At 40.1% G+C, this 22,405-nt stretch overlaps 1 protein-coding gene across 3 annotated transcripts in view; it reads right to left on the bottom strand.

Annotated features, from left to right (window-relative positions):
- Positions 1-22,405, bottom strand: part of AGMO (alkylglycerol monooxygenase) — a 270,942-nt gene that overhangs the window by 160,761 nt on the left and 87,776 nt on the right. For 2 of the 3 annotated variants that reach the window (XM_073333806.2, XM_073333805.2), the window contains exons 4-5: positions 9,926-10,029; positions 1,469-1,564 (exon numbers count right to left, since the gene is read on the bottom strand). In XM_073333806.2, the coding sequence (XP_073189907.2) occupies positions 1,469-1,564; positions 9,926-10,029 (200 nt within the window). The remainder of the gene's footprint in view (positions 1-1,468; positions 1,565-9,925; positions 10,030-22,405) is intronic. The other variant, XM_078851776.1, reaches the window with a different exon arrangement.

Below are 22,405 nucleotides of genomic sequence, written 5' to 3'. Positions count from 1 at the left end.
GAAAGTAGTATATCATATTCTTTCACTGACAATGTAACAGCAACAACTTACCAATGGCCCATCCCATGCACTTCAAGTAAACATAGTCTAACGTTAATCCTACACATGATCATGACACATTGCCAAAGCTGAGTGACAACGGCACAACAAAAGGCAGCATAACCAAAGAACTGAAGTTGATGGCAGAGACAATCAACAGCTCAACAGGGCAGTGTGCTATGTGCTACACATATGTGACATAGGAAAGGGGGGGGTGAGAAAACCTGGATTTGTGCTGGAAATGGCCCACCTTGATTATCATACACATTGTAAAGAGAGTGGCCACTTTCGATGGGCTATTACCAGCAGGAGAGTGAGTTTGTGGGGGGGGGGGCGGGGGCGGAGGGTGAGAAAACCTGGATTTGTGCTGGAAATGGCCCACCTTGATTATCATACACATTGTAAAGAGAGTGGCCACTTTCGATGGGCTATTACCAGCAGGAGAGTGAGTTTGTGGGGGGGGGGGGGGGCGGGAGCGGAGGGTGAGAAAACCTGGATTTGTGCTGGAAATGGCCCAACTTGATTATCATACACATTGTAAGGAGAGTGATCACTTTAGATAAGCTATTACCAGCAGGAGAGTGGGGTGGGAGGAGGTATTGTTTCATGGTCTCTGTGTATATAATGTCTTCTGCAGTTTACACAGTATGCATCCGATGCAGTGAGCTGTAGCTCACGAAAGCTCATGCTCAAATAAATTGGTTCGTCTCTACAGTGCCACAAGTCCTCCTTTTCTTTTTGCGAATACAGACTAACACGGCTGTTACTCTGAAACCTGTCAGGATAGCCATAGACATCTCGGGTGTAGTGTGACGGAGAAGGCTTCAAGCCAAGCCCCTTTCAACTACCTGAGAAGTGTGGGAATCTACTTACTAATTACAGTGGGTTATTGCTTTTATAAGTATGTAAAACATAGCTGTAGTTCACACCAACATGCGCATGTGTATATACATGCGAGTGCACTCACACAAATACAGTGATTAGACAATCACACAATGTGTTTTTATTTGAGAATTTAGATGTGATCCGGGAAAGGCAGTATCTGACCTTCAAATCAAAACTAAATATTTAAGCACTATTGTTTTTCTAACTGTTTTTACTGAAATATGTATCTTAGAAATGAAATCAGTTTCAATATCAGCCAGAAATATTTAATAAGCTGCGAGATAGGAAAATATAGTATTAAAATAGTAAAAAGTTTTGATTCTTTACAGTTAATTTTTTTTTAAATCTAATTGGGACCAACTGGCCTCATTGCTTCTTATAAACTTTGCAATATATATTATGAAAAAGAAATAAAAATGAACAGATGTTTCTCCTTAAAGAAGTCAGACAAAGATTTTTCTTACACAATAAATCAGCTGCTAGTGGATTTCCAGGACACTGCTCCAGGCAAACTGTTTAGGTATGGCTTTAAAACCTGATTTACCTCTGTATGTATCCAAAACTGGTAAAGGAGATTAAACTGGAGATGAACAGCATATACTGATGGAGGAATAAAAAGAGCCATAGGCAAGTAGAAAACCTGAAATATGAGAGAGAAAATATACATGTGTTTATGATTCAAAATTTTTCATATATTGTAAATACTTTCAATTATATATCATCTGAGATCTCAAAGGACTTTATAAACATTAATTGAACCTTACAGCACCTCTTGTGAGATATATATTATAGAAAAATAATAGATAGTAATAATTACTGTTATATTACTACTAGCAGTAGTAAAGGGAGACACAAAAAGTTTACATAAATGACTTGTCAAAGGGCACACAACAAGCAAGTGGCAGTAAGAGAATCCAGGAATTCTGACTCCAAAATTCTTATTCTGATCACTAGACAATACTCCTATAAGCATATATTTGACAATAACTACTATATTTTCCTGACTCTAACGATGATAAAAATGTGCTATAATTAAAACAGCTGTCATGTTTTTAGTATTTGCTGATCTTAAATACCCCACGCTCTTTGTCATACTGCCATGAACTTAACTTGCCTACCTAGGAAAGACACTACTGTCATACATGGAGAATAATCTCATGTTAGTTTTCACAATTAGGTATTCAAATGGCTCTTTAAATAATGTCATCAAGTGAGAACTCTGGGACCCTCACATCCAAAAAAAGTTCATAGTCTTCCTTCCTTGCAAATAGGGTTTACCTCACTGGTTTTTTCACTTGACATAGTATGAAACAACAACCACATGGAGTAAGGGCTAGGGAAAGAAGTTTTTCTAGACAAAATAAAATCCAGGAGATGTAACTCAGAAAAAATGGGGGAATGGATAAGTGCATAGGTGAGAGACTTTTGGTGGCAAAACAGAAAGGCTCCCTATGCATAGATTCCAAAGTCAAAAGGGACCATTGTGATCATCTAGTTTAACATGAATAACTCAGGTCATAGAACTTCCCTGAAATAAGTCCCAGAGCATATCTGTGACCTAAGAATCTCTTAATGATAACTGGCAGAGGGTGCAGAGGAGTTACAGGTATTTCCTGAGTCAGATATGCACATTCTAATTCATCAAAGAATGTCATGTGAGGTCTCATATAAAAGCCAGTGTCACACTCATCATCAAAATCATTGTGAAATACATGTATGGATGTTGTGTAAGGAATTATGTGTATATACTGAAAATATGCTCTTAAAGTCTCTGTCAAGGTAGTAGTCATCAGTAAAGGTGAAAAACAGGTTTTCTGTCAGGAAAGAGATGTTTAGCCATGTAAGCGTTTACATATTAATTGAGTATCGTCTCATTCACAGTGGGTCTCCTATCACTAGTCTGAAATTAATGCAAATAAAGGGTTTGAAGACTTCAGAAAGAAACGAACAGAAAGAGAAAAGCTGAGGGAGGGAGTAAGGGAGAACCCTATCTGGAGGTGTACATCACAGGCTTGTTTGAGTATATTTAGGAGGACAGAGGAGTCACCCTAGCACCTTCCACTGAGGAAATAAAAGGCCAGTGAATTTGCTTCATGAAAAAGGGCCTCAACCAGGCTTGGTTGAAAATGCTGGAGAACTTTGGGTGAAATAAGTTTCTTTAGACAAGATAGTAAATTGTTAGTTAAGTTTAGTCTCTAGAAAGCGTGTTGTGAATTTGTTTTGTATTTCTTTGGAAATAAACTTATTCTTGTTTTATATATGAATATATCTAGGTGCTGTGGTTTTAAATAAAGTGATGGCCCTGAGCTGAATCTTGCAAGCTGGTGCGTACTATGCCTTTGGGAACAGCAGGTGCCTGATAATTTTGAGAGTGTTCAGTGGAAGGGCTGGACATTACAGGGAATGCTCCAAGTATTCAAGACTTGGTTTGTGTCTATCGCTACCTGTATAGAGAGAATGAAGCTAGTGGAGGCATAGAATGTAGTGCCTGGGATGCCAAGGACTGGGAGATTCAGGGAGCTGACCCACAGCAGGCACAGACAAGACGGCTCCACACTAAGTGCAGGTGGGCAAGATCCAAACTTCATTTTAAAGGTGCTAGTGACAGAGAATCCAACACAACCTTTTGTAAATTGTCCCAATGGTAAACCACCCTCACTGTTAAAAATCTGAACCGTGCAATATGTAGGAGAACTGGCAAAGTCCATTGTCAGACTCCTGTAAGCCATTTTAAAAAACTCATGGATGGAGCACCACAAGAAGCAGCTGATAGAGGTAGTAAGAATCCTGAACTCAGACGGTCTTGGTACTGTCAAGTTAAAGAAGGCATTTATATAGCGTTCAATGTCTTCGGGGGTAATTTCCAACAGGAAATAAATAGACTAAAAGGTGTCTGTTTTGCACATAGCTGACACAATAAGGTCCTTCTAAAAACACAGACTTTCTTCAACTACAGCAATAAATACAAAGGCCACATCTGATGGTTTTCCATTGCTTTGTTTCATTGCTCCTCCAAGCAACAGAAATGTTTCTACTTTGTTAGTTACTATGTGCGTTCATGTAAGCAGCCTCATGTTATGCTCCTGCATAATTAAACCATAGAATGGTTAGAACATCAGGAAAAAAGACAATCTGCATTTTTATTATAATCACTCTGATCCTCAAAGGCTGAGATTTTGGCACAAATGTTTTATTAAATGAAAACAAAATGAAAATATTTAATTGTAAAACAGAGCAGAATTAAAATCCATAGTTCCACTGTTTGGGTCTTTCTGAATACATAACCTTGTGTTTGCAAAACACCATGCACTTTTTCCCAAGTGACTTTCTCTCTTTCATTGATTTCTTTGAACTGTTTACTTCATGCACTTTTAAGAACCCATTTCCTTATAAAGAAATAAAAGTGGGCTAGAGGTAGCATTTTTACAGGGGAGTTGGATTCTTTGGGACATGTTCTGTAATATTTCACACTCCATGCAAGAGGTTACACAAGGTATAAATCAGCACAGAATTATTGCCTTTTATACATGGAACTTCTCAAAAGACACCTAATGCAAAGGACACAGGAGAAGCAGCATGCAGGCAAGATTTAGGTGAGCCCAGTGCAATGACACTGGTGCAATCAACTGTATTATTCTCATGACATGTTTAATTATCTCCTTTTGCCTGAAGATAGCATGGGTAATTTAGTGGTATTTATAGATGATGTGGAGAGGAATTAAGGATCATCTTCATATTTACAAGTCTACTCTGAACCCCCTCTATGACAAATATATGGATTTCTGTTGTAAGTAGTGAGCTAGGAAAAATCTTTCTATAAATCTATAGGTCAATTTAAGATTGACAACACAGCACGTTTCGTATGCTTCTTTGCAATTTAAGCTGTATCCAGTAAAGAATGTTTTTGTAAGGGTCACCTGCAGAAGTGTCTGATGTGAGGAGGGGTGAAAACTCCTCCCACACAGAAGAAACAGAGGATTTTGTTCCTAAAATCTGTGCTTCTAATGGACCTAAACCATTTTTCCAGGTCTTCTTCTCAGGGCAAGCCTCAAGACCATCCTCTCAGCCTAAGAAGAGATCTGCTCCTCTACTTCGAACCCACTAGACTAACACAAATGTTTCCTACACACATGACAAAGTTATAGGCATTTGATTCAAAGTTCAAGAATATGTTTCACACCACTGCTTGCACTTGAAGTATGTCTTTCTCTTCTCTTTCCCTTCATATCTTTTCAATCAGCCTGCACACAACCCACACAATACACTCAACCCAGATTAATATACAGATTTATCTTCTAATGTTTAACTTAAAACACATACAGAGCTGGCAGCAGAACAGTCCCACAATCCCACATTATCCACCACAACATTCTCACATGCCTCTTCATATGTTTCAACAAAATGAGATGTCAAACGGCCTTCAACTGCATATGCTCAGAGACATCAGATATCACTTAGAGATTGACAATAACCTTTCACTTGATTATGTTTAAAGGCAAAGAAACACACACACACACACGATTCTTCCTTACGTAGGCAGCTCAGAAAATGGTAGTTCTTTAAGAATTAGCATGGGTTTCCTGGAGCACGAGTATTTACAAAATGTGTGTTTAAGTGATGGCCATGCTTCAGAAAGAGATAATTTTCACCTTTGCTTTTACACAATCTAGACCAGTGGTCTCCAAAGTGGGGTGCGCGCACCGCAGGGGTTGCACAAGACCGTCCCTGGGGCAAGTGGCAGGAGGAGCGCCGCCAAAGGAGTGCTGCCGGCACGGCGGCAGCAGCTCTCCTGGGCCTTTGATTCACCAGCAGCACGCCCGCGGCAGCTCGGCTCTCCCCGCTCCATCTTCGGTGGCACGCAGGCGGCAGGTCGTTTTTTTTTCGTTTTTTTTTTTTTTTTTTTTGCTTTCCTAGAGCTGGCCTTGGGGGTGCGTGATCCAAAAAGTTTGGAGACCACAGTTCTAGACAACTCCACCGACAAGACAAACATTAAATCTCTATTTGCTTTTCTCAGATGTGAAAGAGCAATGCACACCATGATGTTAACTAGTTCTAGTCTATGTAGCTTTCTATATCACATGCATCACTGTGATATCCGACTGCCTGCCAGTAGTCCATTCAGTAACTTGACAATGCATTTGTCACTTATTGTTTGTCCTCCCATCCTCTCCCCAGAGGGAGAAGCCTGCATAGTAGCGGAGTGTCTTGTTTTGGTAGGGTGTAGGGTTTTTGTTTTTTTTTTTAAATATAAATATACCTGTTGCTATGTGTTTACGTAAAAGAAGGCAAGCTAGGATCATTACTTCTTAGCTTGATTTCCCATGGCTCCAGGCTAATATACCTTGTAATTTGGTTTGAAAGCTGGTGCCAGCATCAACCTTGGGACTGTCTACAGCATCCCATCCAGTCGTTTCACAGGCAGTTCTCCCACTGGTCCCAGTTAAGAACATAAGAACATAACAACAGCCATATGGGTCAGACCAAAGGTCCATCTAGCCCAGTATCATGTCTTCCGACAGTGGCCAATGCCAGGTGCCCCAGAGGGAATGAACAGAACAGGTAATCATCAAGGGATCCATCCCCTTTTGCCCATTCTCAGCTTCTGGCAAAGAGGGGCTATGGACCCCATCCATGCCCATCCTGGCTAATAGCCATTGATGGACCTATTCTCCATGAATTTATCTAGTTCTTTTTTGAACCCTGTTATAGTCTTGGCCTTCACAACTCCTCTGGCAAAGAGTTCCACAGGTTGACAGAGTGTTGTGTGAAGAGATACTTCCTTTTGTTTGTTTTAAACCTGCTGCCTATTAATTGCATTTGGTGGTCCCCAGTTTTTGCATTATGAGAAGGATAACACTTCCTTATTTACTTTCTCCACATAAGTCAGGATTTTATAGACCTCTATTATATCCCCCCTTAGTTGTCTCTTTTCCATGCTGAAAAGCCCCAGTCTTATTAATCTCTCCTTGTACGGCAGCCGTTCCTTACCCCCAATCATTGTTTTGCCCTTTTCTGCACCTTTTCCAGTTTCAATATATATTTTTTGGATGGGGCGACCACATCTGCACACAGTATTCAAGATGTGGGCGTACCATGGATTTATTCAGAGGCAATGTGATATTTTCTGTCTTATTATCTATCCCTTTCTGAATGATTCCCAACATTCTGTTTGCTTTTTTGACTGCTGCTGCACATTGAGTGGATTTTTTAAGAGAACTATCCACAATGACTCCAAGATCTCTTTCTTGAGTGGTAACAGATAATTTAGGCCCCATCATTTTATATGTATAGTTGGGATTATGTTTTCCATTGTGCACTACTTTACATTCATCAACATTGAATTTCATCTGACATTTTGTTGCCCACTCACCCAGTTTTGAGAGATCCTTTTGTAGCTCTTTGCAGTCTGCCTGGGAACTTAACTATCTTGAGTAGTTTTGTATCGTCTGCAAATCTTGTGACTGTTTTCCTCTTTTCCCAGATCATTTATGAATATGTTGAATAGTACTGGTCCCAATACAGACTCTTGGGGGACACCACTATTTACCTCTCTCCATTCTGAAAGCTGATCATTTATCCTACCCTTTGTTTCCTATCTTTTAACCAGTTACTGATTCCAGAGAGGACCTTGTCTCTTACCCCATAACAGCTTACTTTGCTTAAGAGCCTTTGGTGAGGGACCTGGTCAAAGGCTTTCTGAAAATCTAAATACACTATACCCACTGGATCCCGCTTGTCCACATGCTTGTTGACCCCCTCAAAGAATTCTAATAGATTGGTGAGGCATGATTTCCCTTTACAAAAACCATGTTGACTATTGCCCAATAAGTTATGTTCATCTATGTGTCTGACAATTTTGTTCTTTACTATAGTTCAACCAGTTTGCCTAGCACTGAAGTCAGGCTTACTGGGCTGTAATTGCCAGGGTCACCTCTGGAGCCCTTTTTAAAAATTGGTGTCACATTAGCTATCCTCCAGTCATTTGGTTCAGAAGCTGATTTAAATGATAGGTTACGGACTACAGTTAGTAGTCCTGCAATTTCACATTTGAGTTCCTTCAGAACTCTTGGGTGAATACCATCTTGTCCTGGTGACTTATCACTGTTTAGTTTATCAATTTGTTCCCAAACCCCCCCAATGACACCTCAATCTGGTACAATTCTTCAGATTTGTCACCTAAAAAGAATGGCTCAGGTTTGGGAATCTCCCTCACATCCTCAACCATGAAGACCGATGCAAAGAATTCATTTAGTTTCTCTCTAATGGCCTTATTGTTCTTGAATGCTCCTTTAGCATTTGAATGATCCAATGGCCACACTGGTTGTTTAGCAGGCTTCCTGCTACTGATATACTTAAAAATTTTTTTGCTATTACTTTTTGAGTCTTTGGCTAGCTGTACTTCAAATTTTCTTTTGGCCTTCCTAATTGTATTTTTACACTTAATTTGCCAGAGTTTATGCTCCTTTCTATTTTCCTCAGCAGGATTTAACTTCCATTTTTTAAAGGATGTATTTTTGCCTCCCACTGCTTCTTTTACTTTGTTGTTTAGCCATGGTGGCTCTTTTTTGGTTCTCTTACTATGTCTTTTTAATTTGGGGTATACATTTAAGTTGAGTCTCTATTATGGTGTCTTTAAAAAGTTTCCATGCAGCTTGCAGGGGTTTGACTTTTGGTGCTGTCGCTTTTAATTTCTGTTTAACTAACCTCCTCATTTTTGTGTAGTTTCCTTTTCTGAAATTAAATGCTACAGTATTGGGCGGCTGCGGTGTTTTCCCTGCCACAGCAATGTTAAATTGAATTATATTATGGTCACTATTACCAAGCGGTCCAGCCATATTCACCTCTTGGACCTGATCCTGTGCTCCACTTAGAACTAAATCAAGAATTGCCTGTCCTCTTGTGGGTTCCAAGACCAGCTGCCCCAAGAAGGAATCATTTAAGGTGTCAAGAAACTTTCTCTCTGCATCCCGACCTGAGGTGATATGTACCCAGTCAATATGGGGATAGTTGAAATCCCCCATTATTACTGAGTTTTTTTATTTTAATAGCCTGTCTAAACTGCCTGAGCATTTCACAGTCACTATCACCATCCTGGACAGGTGGTTGGTAATATATCCCTACTGCTATATTCTTCTTATTCGAGCATGGAATTACTATCCATAGAGATTCTATGATACAGTTTGGTTCATTTAAGATTTTTACTTCATTTGATTCTATGCTTTCTTTCACATATAATGCCACTCCCCCACCAGCACAACCTGCTCTGTCCTTCTGATATATTTTGTACCCTGGTATTACTGTGTACCATTGATTATCCTCATCCCACCAAGATTCTGTGATGCCTATTATATCAATAGCCTCATTTAATACAAGGCACCCATCTTATTATTTAGACTTCTAGCATTGGTATATAAGCACTTTAAAAACTTGTCACTTTTTAGAGGTCTCCCATTACATGATGTAATTGAATGAGACTTTTTTTCATTTGACTGTTTCTCATCAGATCCTACCAGTATTTTATCTTCCATGCTCTCCTCCTTACTAGGACATAGAGAATCTCCATTCGTAGATCCTCCCCAAGGGACGTCTCTGTCCGAACCACATGTTCCTCCATACCTGTCGGCTTTCCCCATGCCTTCATTTACCCCAGCATAGATCCAGAGTAAGTCCATTTTCTTCACTGCTGTTACTCCGTGTCTATGCTGGCATTATGAAGAAGATTTATTCCATTGTGTTTAGAAAGTTATGAATGTGTGAAAGCCTGGGACTATAATTGTCCTCCTCAAAGTTGACTTTATTTCTCCTTTTCACACATCTCAATGAGAGTGTGAGCATACCTATTTTTGATTCACATAATTCTCAGGATGCCTCAGATTACCTTTCTGCGCTGTGCTTTTCGGTGTCTAACATTTTCCTTCAGACAAAATTAAATAGCTGTGATTTTAAATAGCAGTTATTTTTAATAAAGTTCAATTATATTATTGCATTTTGCATAACTTACCCAAGAAACGTATCTCTGCAGTGCAGATTGTCTCAGTGCTGTGGATAAGTTATAAGCTTCAGAACTATGATGTACTTGGTGTGCTGCCCACAATATATTAACCTCTGCAAAACACATAATTTCTAATGAGGCATGAAAGAAAGAACAAAGAACATTCATCTCTCATGACTTTTTTTTAACCTATAAGCAAGTGATTCCAAAATTTACACTTTGCTATTTTATCATAATATGGCAGGTAATAAAAACTCACCTTCAGAGCTGAATTTAGAGGTGATGAAGAGAATGGTGTAGGTTAAACATTGGTAAGTGGACACAAGTGGTTGTAATCTACTTGCTGAGGGAGCAGAAGAATCGGGATACAAAAGAAAGTAGAAGGCTTTAAGAGAATATGAGATGAAGGGTCAGGGGATGGCAGCCTTGGTTAAATTATACTTCCACCAGGAATTTTCCCATTGACTTCAAAGGGACAGAATTTGGTGTGCATTCATTTGTTTTGCATTTGTGTACTCATGTACCATACTTCAGGTTTCCTTCAGACTTGGATACTGAAAATGTTTTAGTGCTTGATGAGTAAAGAAACAATTTAAATAGTAGCTGTTAAAAGGCTTTCTGGGACATTTCAGTCTTCAAGCCCACCTGGAAACTCACACCACAAGGACATGACCATTGTCTGCCTATTAACAAGAAATGGAAAAACAAAGCATTCTGCTATTACTGTCTGGGAACTTTGGATTCAGTCAAAAGATAGTGACTGGGGCAGTTTAATGGTGAGGTTTGGGCGAGGCTAGCGTAGGTCACATGCCCAAAGGCATGACACTTTTGATTTGCTGCATGTTTCGGAGCAATATAGAGAAACACTAACAGTTTACAGAATAGCAATGGGCCATCTTGATTATCACTACAAAAGTTTTTTTTCTCCTGCTGATAATAGCTCATCTTAATTAATTAGCCTCTTACTCCACCTTTTCATATTCCCTGTAGATATATATATCTTCTTACTATGTGATCCATTCTATGCATCCGATGAAGTGGGCTGTAGCCCAAAAGCTTATGCTCAAATAAATTTATTAGTCTCTAAGGTGCCACAAGTACTCCTTTTCTTTTTACTAACTGTTTACCAAGGCATTTTTTTCCTTAAATACCACTCTAGGTGACCTTGTTGTGATGAAACTTTGAAAATCTAAAGATGTTTGGGCAGTCTTAAGTGGGAGGTTATCAAGCAGCAAGGAAAGCCAAAATCTTTCATAGCCACCAGATGTATAGCAAGAGGCTGTGAGGAAGGTCTTAATTACACTATAATGAGAAGGCGGGTGGTTAATGCAGTCCCATAATGTGCCTTTTTAGCTTGCAACTAAATTAAAGGTCACATATGTTTAAAGGGGTGAAATTTACATAAAGTCTCAGCTGATACAGAATTCGAAAACTGATTGGCTGACAGCCAGTTAAACCTTCCCCACTAATGGCAATGTTTCACTGGAACAATTAGGAAACTGCCTTTGGCAGATATTGGGATCCCATCCATAAGCGTGATTTTACAAATGTGTATTCAAATGCTTTGAAATCATCTAGTGCCAAAACTATGTCAAATGTTTCAGGACTGATGATTAACACATAGTTGTAATGTAAACGGATGCCAAATCAAACACCTTAATGAATCTCAAGGTGTCTTCATCATTTCAAGGGACTAGAGAAATAACAGAGTGCCCTATACGCTAGAAATTAGAATTTCTGTATCTAATGAACCTTGACAAGTTAGCAATTTATAAGGCAGCTTCATCATTTCTGATTGTCCTCCAAGCCTTTGAAAATCCTTATGATAGCTGTCTTGAAACTATAATTTAAACTACCTATCACAAAAAATAGGTAACACTCAATCTGAGAAACCTTTATTCCTTAAATGTCTCTTCTCCTGAAGTAACAAGTGTGCAATCTATTTAACATTTGTCATCTTTTCTTTTTTGTAGGTGGGCGGGGGGGGGGGGGGAAGAGACATCTTAATACACACTGCCTTAATGAGCTCACCAGGAGATGAATTATTCAGGTGAGCTTCAATACTGTGTAATAATTTGTATTTGAAATGCTTCCCAAGACCTCGACAGAAGCTAAATGAGTGAACAAAGAATCTAAAAAGGTGGAGGTTAAAAACCTGTCGTCTTAGTTGTTTTAAAAGCATTTACTTCCTATCACAAACTGTGTGTAACACAAGCCTTCACTCAATGAAGTACAGCTGTACAAACAAGGTACAGTAACTGGATCTTCCTTATTTCCCTCAGTCATTTTTCAGCATTGTGAAAAGTTCAAGGAAGGGAATCTGTGTTGATTTTTACAGTCTACATTCATTCTGGTTAAGGTCAAATGGTTTTCAAAACTAATTACTAAAACGACATTTTATTAACAGAGTTAAACATTTAAAAAGCCTCTTAATCTAATGAGCAGGCTAACTGCACGTTAAAAATCTTCTCAAATGTGAGAATCGATTTGGAAGATCAGCAAGTTGAAAATACAGTAGAGCAGTATCAGAAAAAACAAACAATACTGCCGTGAGTAATCAGTCTAAGAATATTTTCTGATCTTTATGTTGCACTCCATTAAATCTTTAATCCTGCTCTCACTGAAGTTAATGGAAAAAACTCACCTTGAATTCACTGGGAACAAGAGCTACCGTGACTAGACATCCTGATAATATCGGGATCATCCCGATATTAGGGGCTTTGTCTTATATACGCAAGTATTCCCGCCCATGCCACCCTTGAAAAAAAAGTGTCCCTATTTTTAACACTTTCTATCTAGTCACAACAGCAAAGGGCAGAGTCAATAATCTGAAATGAATTTTATCCTGTTTTACCTGAATAAACTGACCACCACTAATATTCATGCTATTTTTTATCTGAAGCAGTTTAACATTACTGTCCCCATGTGCACTGCAACAGATCTGGGTTTATAAAATCATCCAAAAGATCAAGCTTGGAATTATCAGCATTTTTTAACAGTATTTTTTTTCAAATGTCACCTTTAACAGCAGCTATTAGCTTTTACCTATAAAAGAGTCAAAATTGTCATTTACGCTTTCCCAGACTATTACAGTGAAATTGGAGGAGATGCAAAAATATGACAGAACTAATCATTTCCATGAAATCGCAACATTTATTATGGTTTTGCAATCTGTTTTCATTTTGGGAAATAGTGCCAAACAACTTGTGTTGCTCGAGTATAGGCCTGATAAAGGGGAGTTTCGCCTAAGAACTGCAGGATTTGGCCTCAAAATTGAAGAAGAAAAAAAGGAACAAAAATAGTAATATTTTCTGTCTTGTCTGCACTGACAACTGGTAGCCAAGTGGGGGCAATGCTTCATTTTAAAGACAAGGCATTATTCTGCAATAATGCTCTGAAACTCCCCTTGCATTTAACTGAAGTTTTTATCCTGCTCTGGACTGCAGAATTGCATCTTCTGTAATACAGCAGGAAAGACCAGTAATGAAAGAATAAATAGCAGCACTTACACTAACAAGAGTTTATAACTGTGACTAAGAAGCCTGAATCTAGGCATCAATCTATTGTTATCATTATACAATATCCAGCTACAAATAATATGCTGTAAAATACAAAATACGTCTCAAAGGTAAAATGCAGAGCAACCAAGGAAAATAACTTATTGTTCACTAATCAGTAGCATCAGGAACAGAAATTAAAGTGTCTCAGGAACGCTTACGTGGCAATATTTTTAAATTTCCATGAATCAAAGAGAAGACAAATTACTGAGGAAAATATAATTGTAAAACACTGTCTTTCCCCCTTCCTTAGGGTAAAAAGTAGACGTGCACCCAATGCCTATTTTTAAAAGAACAGATAATAAAATAAAAAAGATGGGCAAAATCTGTACCCTTTTCCTCTCCATTCCCATTCCCCAAAAGAACCAAGGAAAGTAGGCACTTATGGAATTTGAGGTGCTAGCTATATAAAGCTTCAACAAAACACAGTTTCATTTTTTCTTAGTCATGCATGATTAACAAGTGAGCTGAAAAATTTAATTGAACAGAACACAATAAAATTAGAAATAGGTATCAGAACAATGGTTATGATTTAAAGTATTACATGCAACAGTTGATGGACAATGTCTCAAAAAAAAACAAAACCCCTCATTTTCCTCCTAAAATCTACTTATGAAGGGCCAAATCCAGAGGTCTGCTCAGGAAAACTCCCACTGAATTCAGTGGCTCCAACTCCCATGTAACTTCATGGAGAATTAGTGTGGGAACTAAGTGAAAACTAAATAAAAATTGAGGGTCAGATCACAACATTCCTCTCCCTCCCCAATCCACAGAAGGGTTCTTCACAGTAATGATTTTACTTCTCTTCTTTGGGAGTGGGAGGTGGTTAAACATCTACACGACACTGTAACCCCTTTCCTGGGACCCCACAGAGGGCTGTCTCTGAGGTCAGGATCTACATGGGGCTGATAGTATAGAAGATACACACTTTGTCTCTCATTGGCCCCACTGATATTACTTCAGTAAGGTAATACCCTGGAGCTGTCCTACTCTTCAACACCAGGAAACAACTCCACAGAGTCCCACCCTATTAAATGACCCTCCGGTAATCCAAATCCAAAGTAGGCCCTGGTAGTTGGCAGGAAGTTAGTTTATGGATTTCTCCCCAAGGCCATGTGGATATTAGGTTTGCAGCTACAGCCTGTTCTCAGCAGATAAACGACACTCCTCCAACAGTACAAATCCAAAGGAACAATAAGACAATCACTCAGAACTTCCCTCCATCTTTATCCTCTTTCCTGGGTTTTACTATGGGAAGAGAAGATCTTGCCCCAAGTAAGGGCATGAACCCCAATTAAACCACTGTCATCAATACTGATATATAATATATATACACACACTTTCTACAGTGTTGGCATTATAGCTGATTCTTCTCAACTTTGAATTTGTCCTTGCACCAGTTTTACCTTTTGGCATTAATCAACAAGTAGGCTGTCTTAGAGGTGGTAGTTGATGCTAGAACCCCACTGTAATAGCCCAAAGTCAAATTCAACACCTTTACTACCTGTTTTAAATTCCAATCAATTTCCCATGTGATGGTAGACACTGCTCATCTTATGCATAAGATTCTCTTAAGAATACAAAACACAGTAAGTTCAAATTGCCCTTCGTTATTAATTTCCTTCGCCTTTCACCATGATACACAACTCACCATATTTTGTTTAACGGGAGAAAATGCATTTCCCAATAAAAACTGTTGTCAGTTCAAGAAGCTATGTCGGTGAAAACAGCCATTTTCACAACACCCCAAAAACAGCTGCAAGGTAAAAGTGTGTCAGTTCTGTTGAACAGATGAACAATTTCTTTTCAAGTTTTTTCACTCAGAGGGCTCAAACATAGGCTTTGGAATAAAAAAAACCAAAAGTGTGCAGACAATGTGGAGCATATTTGTTAAACCACATAATGAGATAACCTAAAGCTATGCTTTGGAGTGTCTCTTTTCAGCAGTCATGGCTATGGCCAAGTGAATGGAGGGAAGTTTTTATTTGAATTCAAAACCTAATTTTGATCTATCTTTGTTATGTTTTGTGGGTAAGGTGCATTATTATTCAGTCAGAAACAGAAACATATGACTTATCTAACAGTACATACATTGAGAATATTTACAATTATGTGTACTATGTCACAAAGGTACCATGTGATGAATGGCTTTGGCTAATGACCACCCAGTGGAGACCAGGCCAGTGGAGAGATATTTCCCTATCTCTACCACCTAGTGTGATCTCTGAGAGTCACCAGTACCTAATGAGGAGCAGTAACCTACAATGCTTTGGGTATCATTCAGTATATTGCATTGCAATTACAAGGGAACAGGCCCATAAAATGGCTGGTCTCCTGACTCCACCCTCTCCCATGGCCTTGCTAAGCAGAGCCCCAACAGTGGTTGTTGAAGAGGAAGGTGGTGGGGGAGCAAACTTTGCAGCCACCTCTTCCATTTGTGAGCCCCTCCTCTTTGGGATTTAGACCCTTCTGCAAAGGAAAAGCAAAGAGGTCCAAACAGAGCAATTACAATTTGTGTTAGGGACTCCCATCTGTCTTCTTTATTCCATATAGCTAACACATGGATGGGTTTAATATTACTGTGGTAAATAGGAAACATTTTAGTATCTAGCTTTTAGCTTTTGTTTGGAAAAACAAGATGGGTTTGATCCACTATCTACCTGCCGAGATACAACTGACCTACTCTGCTTCTGTGTCTTATGAATAAATCTGCTGTCTAATGCAGACTTTTTCAGAGATCCATGCTCCCTGCTGAGTGCCGTATTTGCATAAGAGCTGGATGAAGCGCACAGATACAACACATTTGAGCTTTACCTTATAGCTTATACCTTATAGAGAGACAGTTATCTTATAGCAACAAAAGATGGGTATGGAATGGAGGGAGGCTCCCAACTGCTCTGAAATCAAAACCCTCCTGAAGGCTCATTTCTTCTGCCCTACCAACACACAGTAATGTGCAATAGTCAACTACCATCTCCACATCAACATTAGATTGGGGGGGGGGGGACTCAGGCTTGCGGGGCTCATGCTATGGTGCTAAAAACAGCAGTGTTGATGCTGCAGCCAACCCTGCTCCCTGGAGTTCAGAGCCAAAGCTCCAACACAAACCCGAACATCTGTTTTTAGCACCATAGCGTGAGCCCTGCAAGTCTGAGTCTGTAGACCCAGGCTCTGAGACTCGCTGCTGTGGACTTTAAAATGTAGTGTAGACATACCCTTAGCTCCCTTGGGCTGGAACTGTTTTACCATATTTGTGTCTTGTAAATTGTTGTTAAATAAGTACCAATGCTAAAATACCTTATTCATGGAGAGCCTCCATATCCTTCCTACCACAAGGTCAAATTCTTCCCTCGGTTACACCACTGCCACCATAGGGCTGCACAGGTTTAAATGAGAGCAGGATTTGACCCAAGGAATGTATGTGGAAGGGTGTACTATATCCCGCACCCAAAGGAGTATATGTATTATATATCTCCGCAGTGTATCCCAGCCTGTACAGCACTACATCTGTCTGGGGGATGGAGGGGATGCTGAGGTACATGGCATTTTAACCTGGTTATTTGTCTTTATGTTAAATCAGACACTTTTTTCCCTACTCAAAGGCTTAATTTGATGGGTATAACGTTCTCAACATTTTTGTGTTTAAGTCATTTAACATTAATATTGTGTTTAATTCAAAGACTAGGAGTAAAGACTCGAGTTCTAATCCTTGCTCTTCCTCTGAATCACTCTGTGGCCTCAATCAAGTCATTTAACCTCTCTCAGTTTATGAACCTGTAATTGAGTTTACAAACCCCATACTGAGCACAAGCAGAAGGGAGAGGAGAGTCTTCCCTGCTTACCGGCAATCAGGCTGATCACACTCTGCAGAGCTGTCAGAACTACCAATCATGGAGACATGCATCCACAACTGGGACCAATAAAGAAAACAAACCCAGCTATAAAGGAGGGGGAACAGAGAGGAAGGCAGAAGGCCTGGGATAGCAGAGGGGCAACAGCCCCATGCTAGGCTGCCTTTGAGAAACCAACAAGGAGACAAAAGGAGACTGCAAACCCTGGAGTTTAAGGGCAGATAGAGTCAATGTAAAATAAGAGTTTATGGACTGATCTAATTAAGGACAAATTGAAGAGGACCAGTTGGGAAAAAGCTGGGATCCCAAGAAAGACTGCACCAAGAGCAGTTGACAGTGCCTCATAGGAACTTTATGAGGATAAATTAATTAGGTCCAACACTTGCATATGGTCCTCCATGGGTGCAAAGAAGAGGATGCAAGGAGTGTCCCATTCACCTTGCTCTTCTGAACAGGGCCAGACACAATCCCAGTCCTGGCATGTTGAAAGGAGGCAGGCTTGTTACAGGCTAGTGTGAGGGTGATGCTCATCTCAGTAGAAGATGGCATCAGTTAGCAAAGCTGAGGCTGCATGGCTTGATGAGAGGAAAGTGCACGCTGCACTCTGGGAAAGCATGTAGCAGGGGCTGCACTGGCTTGCACTCCCAGAAGAATTGTGCCTGTGCAGGGAGGTGAGGTGCAGGGCTGGCTCCAGCTTTTTTGCCATCCCAAGCGGCGAAGGAAAAAAAAAAATAAAAAACCAAGCCTGGTTGAGCTGCTGCCAAAGTGCCGCCAATGACCAGGACGTGCCGCCCCGATGACGGACGGAGTGCCGCCTCAGGCACCTGCTTCCTTCGCTGGTGCCTGGAGCTGGCCCTGGTGAGGTGGGGCAACTCCATACCACCCCCTCTCCAGAAGCACAATTTAGCCTTCATTGTTTATACAACATTTTGTAATACTGAGATGAAAGGTGCTATACAAGTATATGTGCAAAGCAACATTCTTCTCTGACAGAGTGTAGTGGTGACACAAATTAACGTCCAGGTTACCACATGTTATATCACACAATAACTAGTACACATTCAATAGTAAAGTTACTGTATAACATGTCATGATAGAGCAGCACAAAGTAATTCAGCAATTAACTTTTGTCACCAATGTAATGAACAAATTTCAAAAGGAAGTTTCAAATGCATGATTATTTTGTGATGAGAAAAGAGGTGTTTTTTCTGTCCTTTTTTTCAAAACTATCTCTGCTTTTTTTCCTCTTCTTAAATTACTATATGTGGTCAGTAAAATATTCAGTGAGTGGGCTAACTTATAATCAAGTAGTACATTGGGCTATATGCTCCCATGGTTTACACGCCAAAAGCTGTAGCAACCTAATACAAAACCTGTCTCCAAAAGCTGTGCAACAGCCAAAACCTCTTGCTTGATCTGCTGCCATACCAGTTGAAAACACAAAACCATTCCCACACAAAAGATCTGCAAAACTCAAACCAGAAAGAATGGGCTGAGGAAACGTGGGAAGACTCAGGGAAAGCCAAAGTATTACATGTACTGCCCAGGGGAAAAAGGGGCAGATCATGTCCCCCTAAAGCAAAATCCCAGGGGACTGCAAGATACATTCAGAAAACTCAGATATAGTTTAAACTTGCAGAATTTCTGAGGTATAATGAGATCAGGGGAGCAGACTCTGGCTAGCTGCAAAACACTTAGAAGCAGTGGCCCTCTCAACCCACAGATGTCAGAAGATCTGTGGGGAATTCCTGCCATACTTATAGGTTTAGGTCATTCATGAAAAAGCCTTGCAAATCCACAATACTTCTCAGGGCCCACTGTCTCTCCAATGCAGTGTAGCTCCCTCCTCCCTCAATCTACCTATGTCTGGTCCCAAATAGCTGAAGGCAAGAAGTGGAAGTCTGCATAAGTCAATTATAACAAGGTCAATATTAACTTATACTGTATGGGAGTCTCCATGTGGCTGCTGGAGGATAATACTGCAGACTGCAGCTATGCCATAGTAACTCCCCACCCTGCCATGCTATCAACTCCACAAATCACAGCAGATGTTTAATAAGGTCAATCAACATTGGCTCAATCTCCACTACCTCCAAGGCTAAATGAACAGATTTCCCCCTCTGTGGGGAAAAAATTGAAAGGGTATCATCCCAAAGCAGCATTAACTTGCAATTATCAGAAATCCACATCTCAGGTAGGAAAAAGACAAACGTTTTAGAGGATGGTAAAGCATGCAGAGGCCATGTGCACAGTGTTGAAGCTTCTCATGCTTCAGCTCAGATTTTCATAGATACATAGATATTAAGGTCAGAAGGGACAATTATGATCATCTAGTCTGACCTCCTGCACAATGCAGGCCACAGAATCTCAACCACCCACTCCTGCAATAAACCTCTCACTTATGTCTGAGCTTTTGAAGTCCTCAAATCATGGTTTAAAGACTTAAAGGAGCAGAGAATCCTCCAGCAAGTGACCCCATGCTACAGAGGAAGGCAAAATAACCCCAGGGCCTCTTCCAATCTGCCCTGAGGAAAATTCCTTCCCGACCCCAAATATGGCGATCAGCTGAACCCTGCACACATGGGCAAGATTCACCAGCCAGATATCCAGGAAAGAATTTTCTGTAGTAACTCAGTCCCACCCCATTTAACATCCCATCACAGGCCATTGGGCCTATTTACCATGAATAGTTAAAGATCAATTAATTGCCAAAATCATGTTATCCCATCATACCATCTCCTCCATAAACTTATCAAGTTTAATCTTGACGCCAGATAGGTCTTTTGCCCCCACTGCTTCCCTTGGAAGGCTATTCCAAAACTTCACTCCTCTGATGGTTAGAAACCTTCATCTAATTTCAAGTCTAAACTTCCCGATCACCAGTTTATATCCATTTGTGCTTGTGTCCACATTGGTACTGAGCTTAAATAATTCCTCTCCCTCTCCGGTATTTATCCCTCCAATATATTTATAGAGAGCAATCATATCTCCCCTCAGCCTTCTTTTGGTTAGGCTAAACAAGCCAAGCTCCTTGAGTCTCCTTTCATAAGGCAAGTTTTCCATTCCTCGGATCATCCTAGTAGCCCTTCTCTGGACCTGTTCCAGTTTGAATTCATCCTTCTTAAACATGGGACACCAGAACTGCACACAGTATTCCAGGTGAGGTCTCACCAGTGCCTTGTATAATGGTACTAACACCTCCTTATCTCTACTGGAAATACCTCGCCTGATGCACCCCAAGACCGCATTAGCTTTTTTCACGGCCATACCACATTGGTGGCTCATGGTGAACTAATACTCCAAGGTCCTTCTCCTCCTCCGTTACTTCTAATTGATGCATCCCCAGCTTATAACTAAAATACTTGTTGTTAATCCCTGAATGCATGACCTTACACTTCTCACTATTAAATTTCATCCTATTACTATTACTCCAGTTTACAAGGTCATCCAGCTCCTCCTGTATGATATCCCGGTCTTTCTCTAAATTGGCAATACCTCCCAGCTTTGTATTGTCCGCAAACTTTATTAGCACACTCCCACTTTTTCTGCTGAGGTCAGTAATAAAAAGATTAAATAAGATTGGTCCCAAAACCGATCCCTGAGGAACTCCCTCCAGCCTGACAGTTCACCTTTCAATTTGACCCGCTGTAGTCTCCCTGTTAACCAATTCCTTATCCACCTTTCAATTTTCATACTGATCCCCATCTTTTCCAATTTAACTAATAATTCCCCATGTGGCACGGTATAAAACGCCTTCCTGAAATCTAGGTAAATTAGATCCACTGCGTTTCCTTCGTCTAAAAAAATCTGTTACTTTCTCAAAGAGGAGATCAGGTTGGTTTGGCACGATCTACCTTTTGTAAAACCATGTTGTATTTTGTCCCGTTTACCATTGACCTCCATGTCCTTAATTACCTTCTCCTTCAAAAATTTTTCCAAGACCTTGCATACTACAGATGTCATACTAATAGGCCTGTAGTTACCCAGATCGCATTTTTTTCCCTTTCTTAAAAAAAATAGGAACTACGTTAGCAATTCTCCAATCATACGGTACAACCCCTGAGTTTACAGATTCATTAAAAATTCTTGCTAATGGACTTAGAATTTCATGTGCCAATTTCTTTAATAGTCTTGGATGAAGATTATCTGGGCCCCCCGATTTAGTCCCACTAAGCTGTTCGAGTTTCGCTTCTACCTCAGATATGGTAATATCTACCTCCATAGCCTCATTCCCATTTGTCATGCTACTATTATCCCTAAGATCCTCATTAGCCTTATTAAAGACTGAGGCAAAGTATTTGTTTAGATTTTGGCCATGCCTAGATTATCCTTGACTTCCACTCCATCCTCAGTGTTTAGCGGTCCCACTTCTTCTTTCTTTGTTTTCTTCTTATTTATATGGCTATAGAACCTTTTACTATTGGTTTTAATTCCCTTTGCAAGGTCCAACTCTACTTGACTTTTAGCCTTTCTCACTTTATTCCTACATGTTCTGACCTCAATAAGGTACCTTTCCTTGCTGATCCCTCCCATCTTCCACTCCCTGTATGCTTTCTGCTTTTTCTTAATCCCCTCTCTGAGATGCTTGCTCAACCAGCTTGGTCTACAACTGCAGGCTATGAATTTTTTCCCCTTTCTTGGGATGCAGGCTTCCGATAGCTTCTGCAACTTTGACTTAAAGTAATCCCAGGCCTCCTCTGCCTATAGATCCATAAATTCTTCAGTCCAATCCACTTCCCTAACTAATTACCTTAATTTTTGAAAGTCAGCCCTTTGGAAATCAAAAACCCTAGTCACAGATTTATTTTTGTTAAACCTTCCGTTCAGTTTGAACTGAATTAGCTCATGATCACTTGAACCAAGATTGTCCCCTACAACCATTTCTTCTATGAGGTCCTCACTACTCACCAAAACCAAATCTAAAATGGCATCCCCTCTCGTCGGTTCAGCAACTATTTGATGAAGGAATCCATCAGCTATCGCATCTAGGAAAATCTGAGCCGTATTATTATTACTAGCACTCGTCCTCCAGTCTATATCTGGGAAGTTAAAGTCTCCCATGATCACGCAGTTTCCATTAG

This window comes from Lepidochelys kempii, chromosome 2, assembly GCF_965140285.1.
Source record: "Lepidochelys kempii isolate rLepKem1 chromosome 2, rLepKem1.hap1, whole genome shotgun sequence".
NCBI classification, from domain to species: domain Eukaryota; kingdom Metazoa; phylum Chordata; order Testudines; family Cheloniidae; genus Lepidochelys; species Lepidochelys kempii.
The sequence above is the reverse complement of the archived record's forward strand: the minus strand, read 5'-3'. Positions and strand labels throughout refer to the sequence as shown.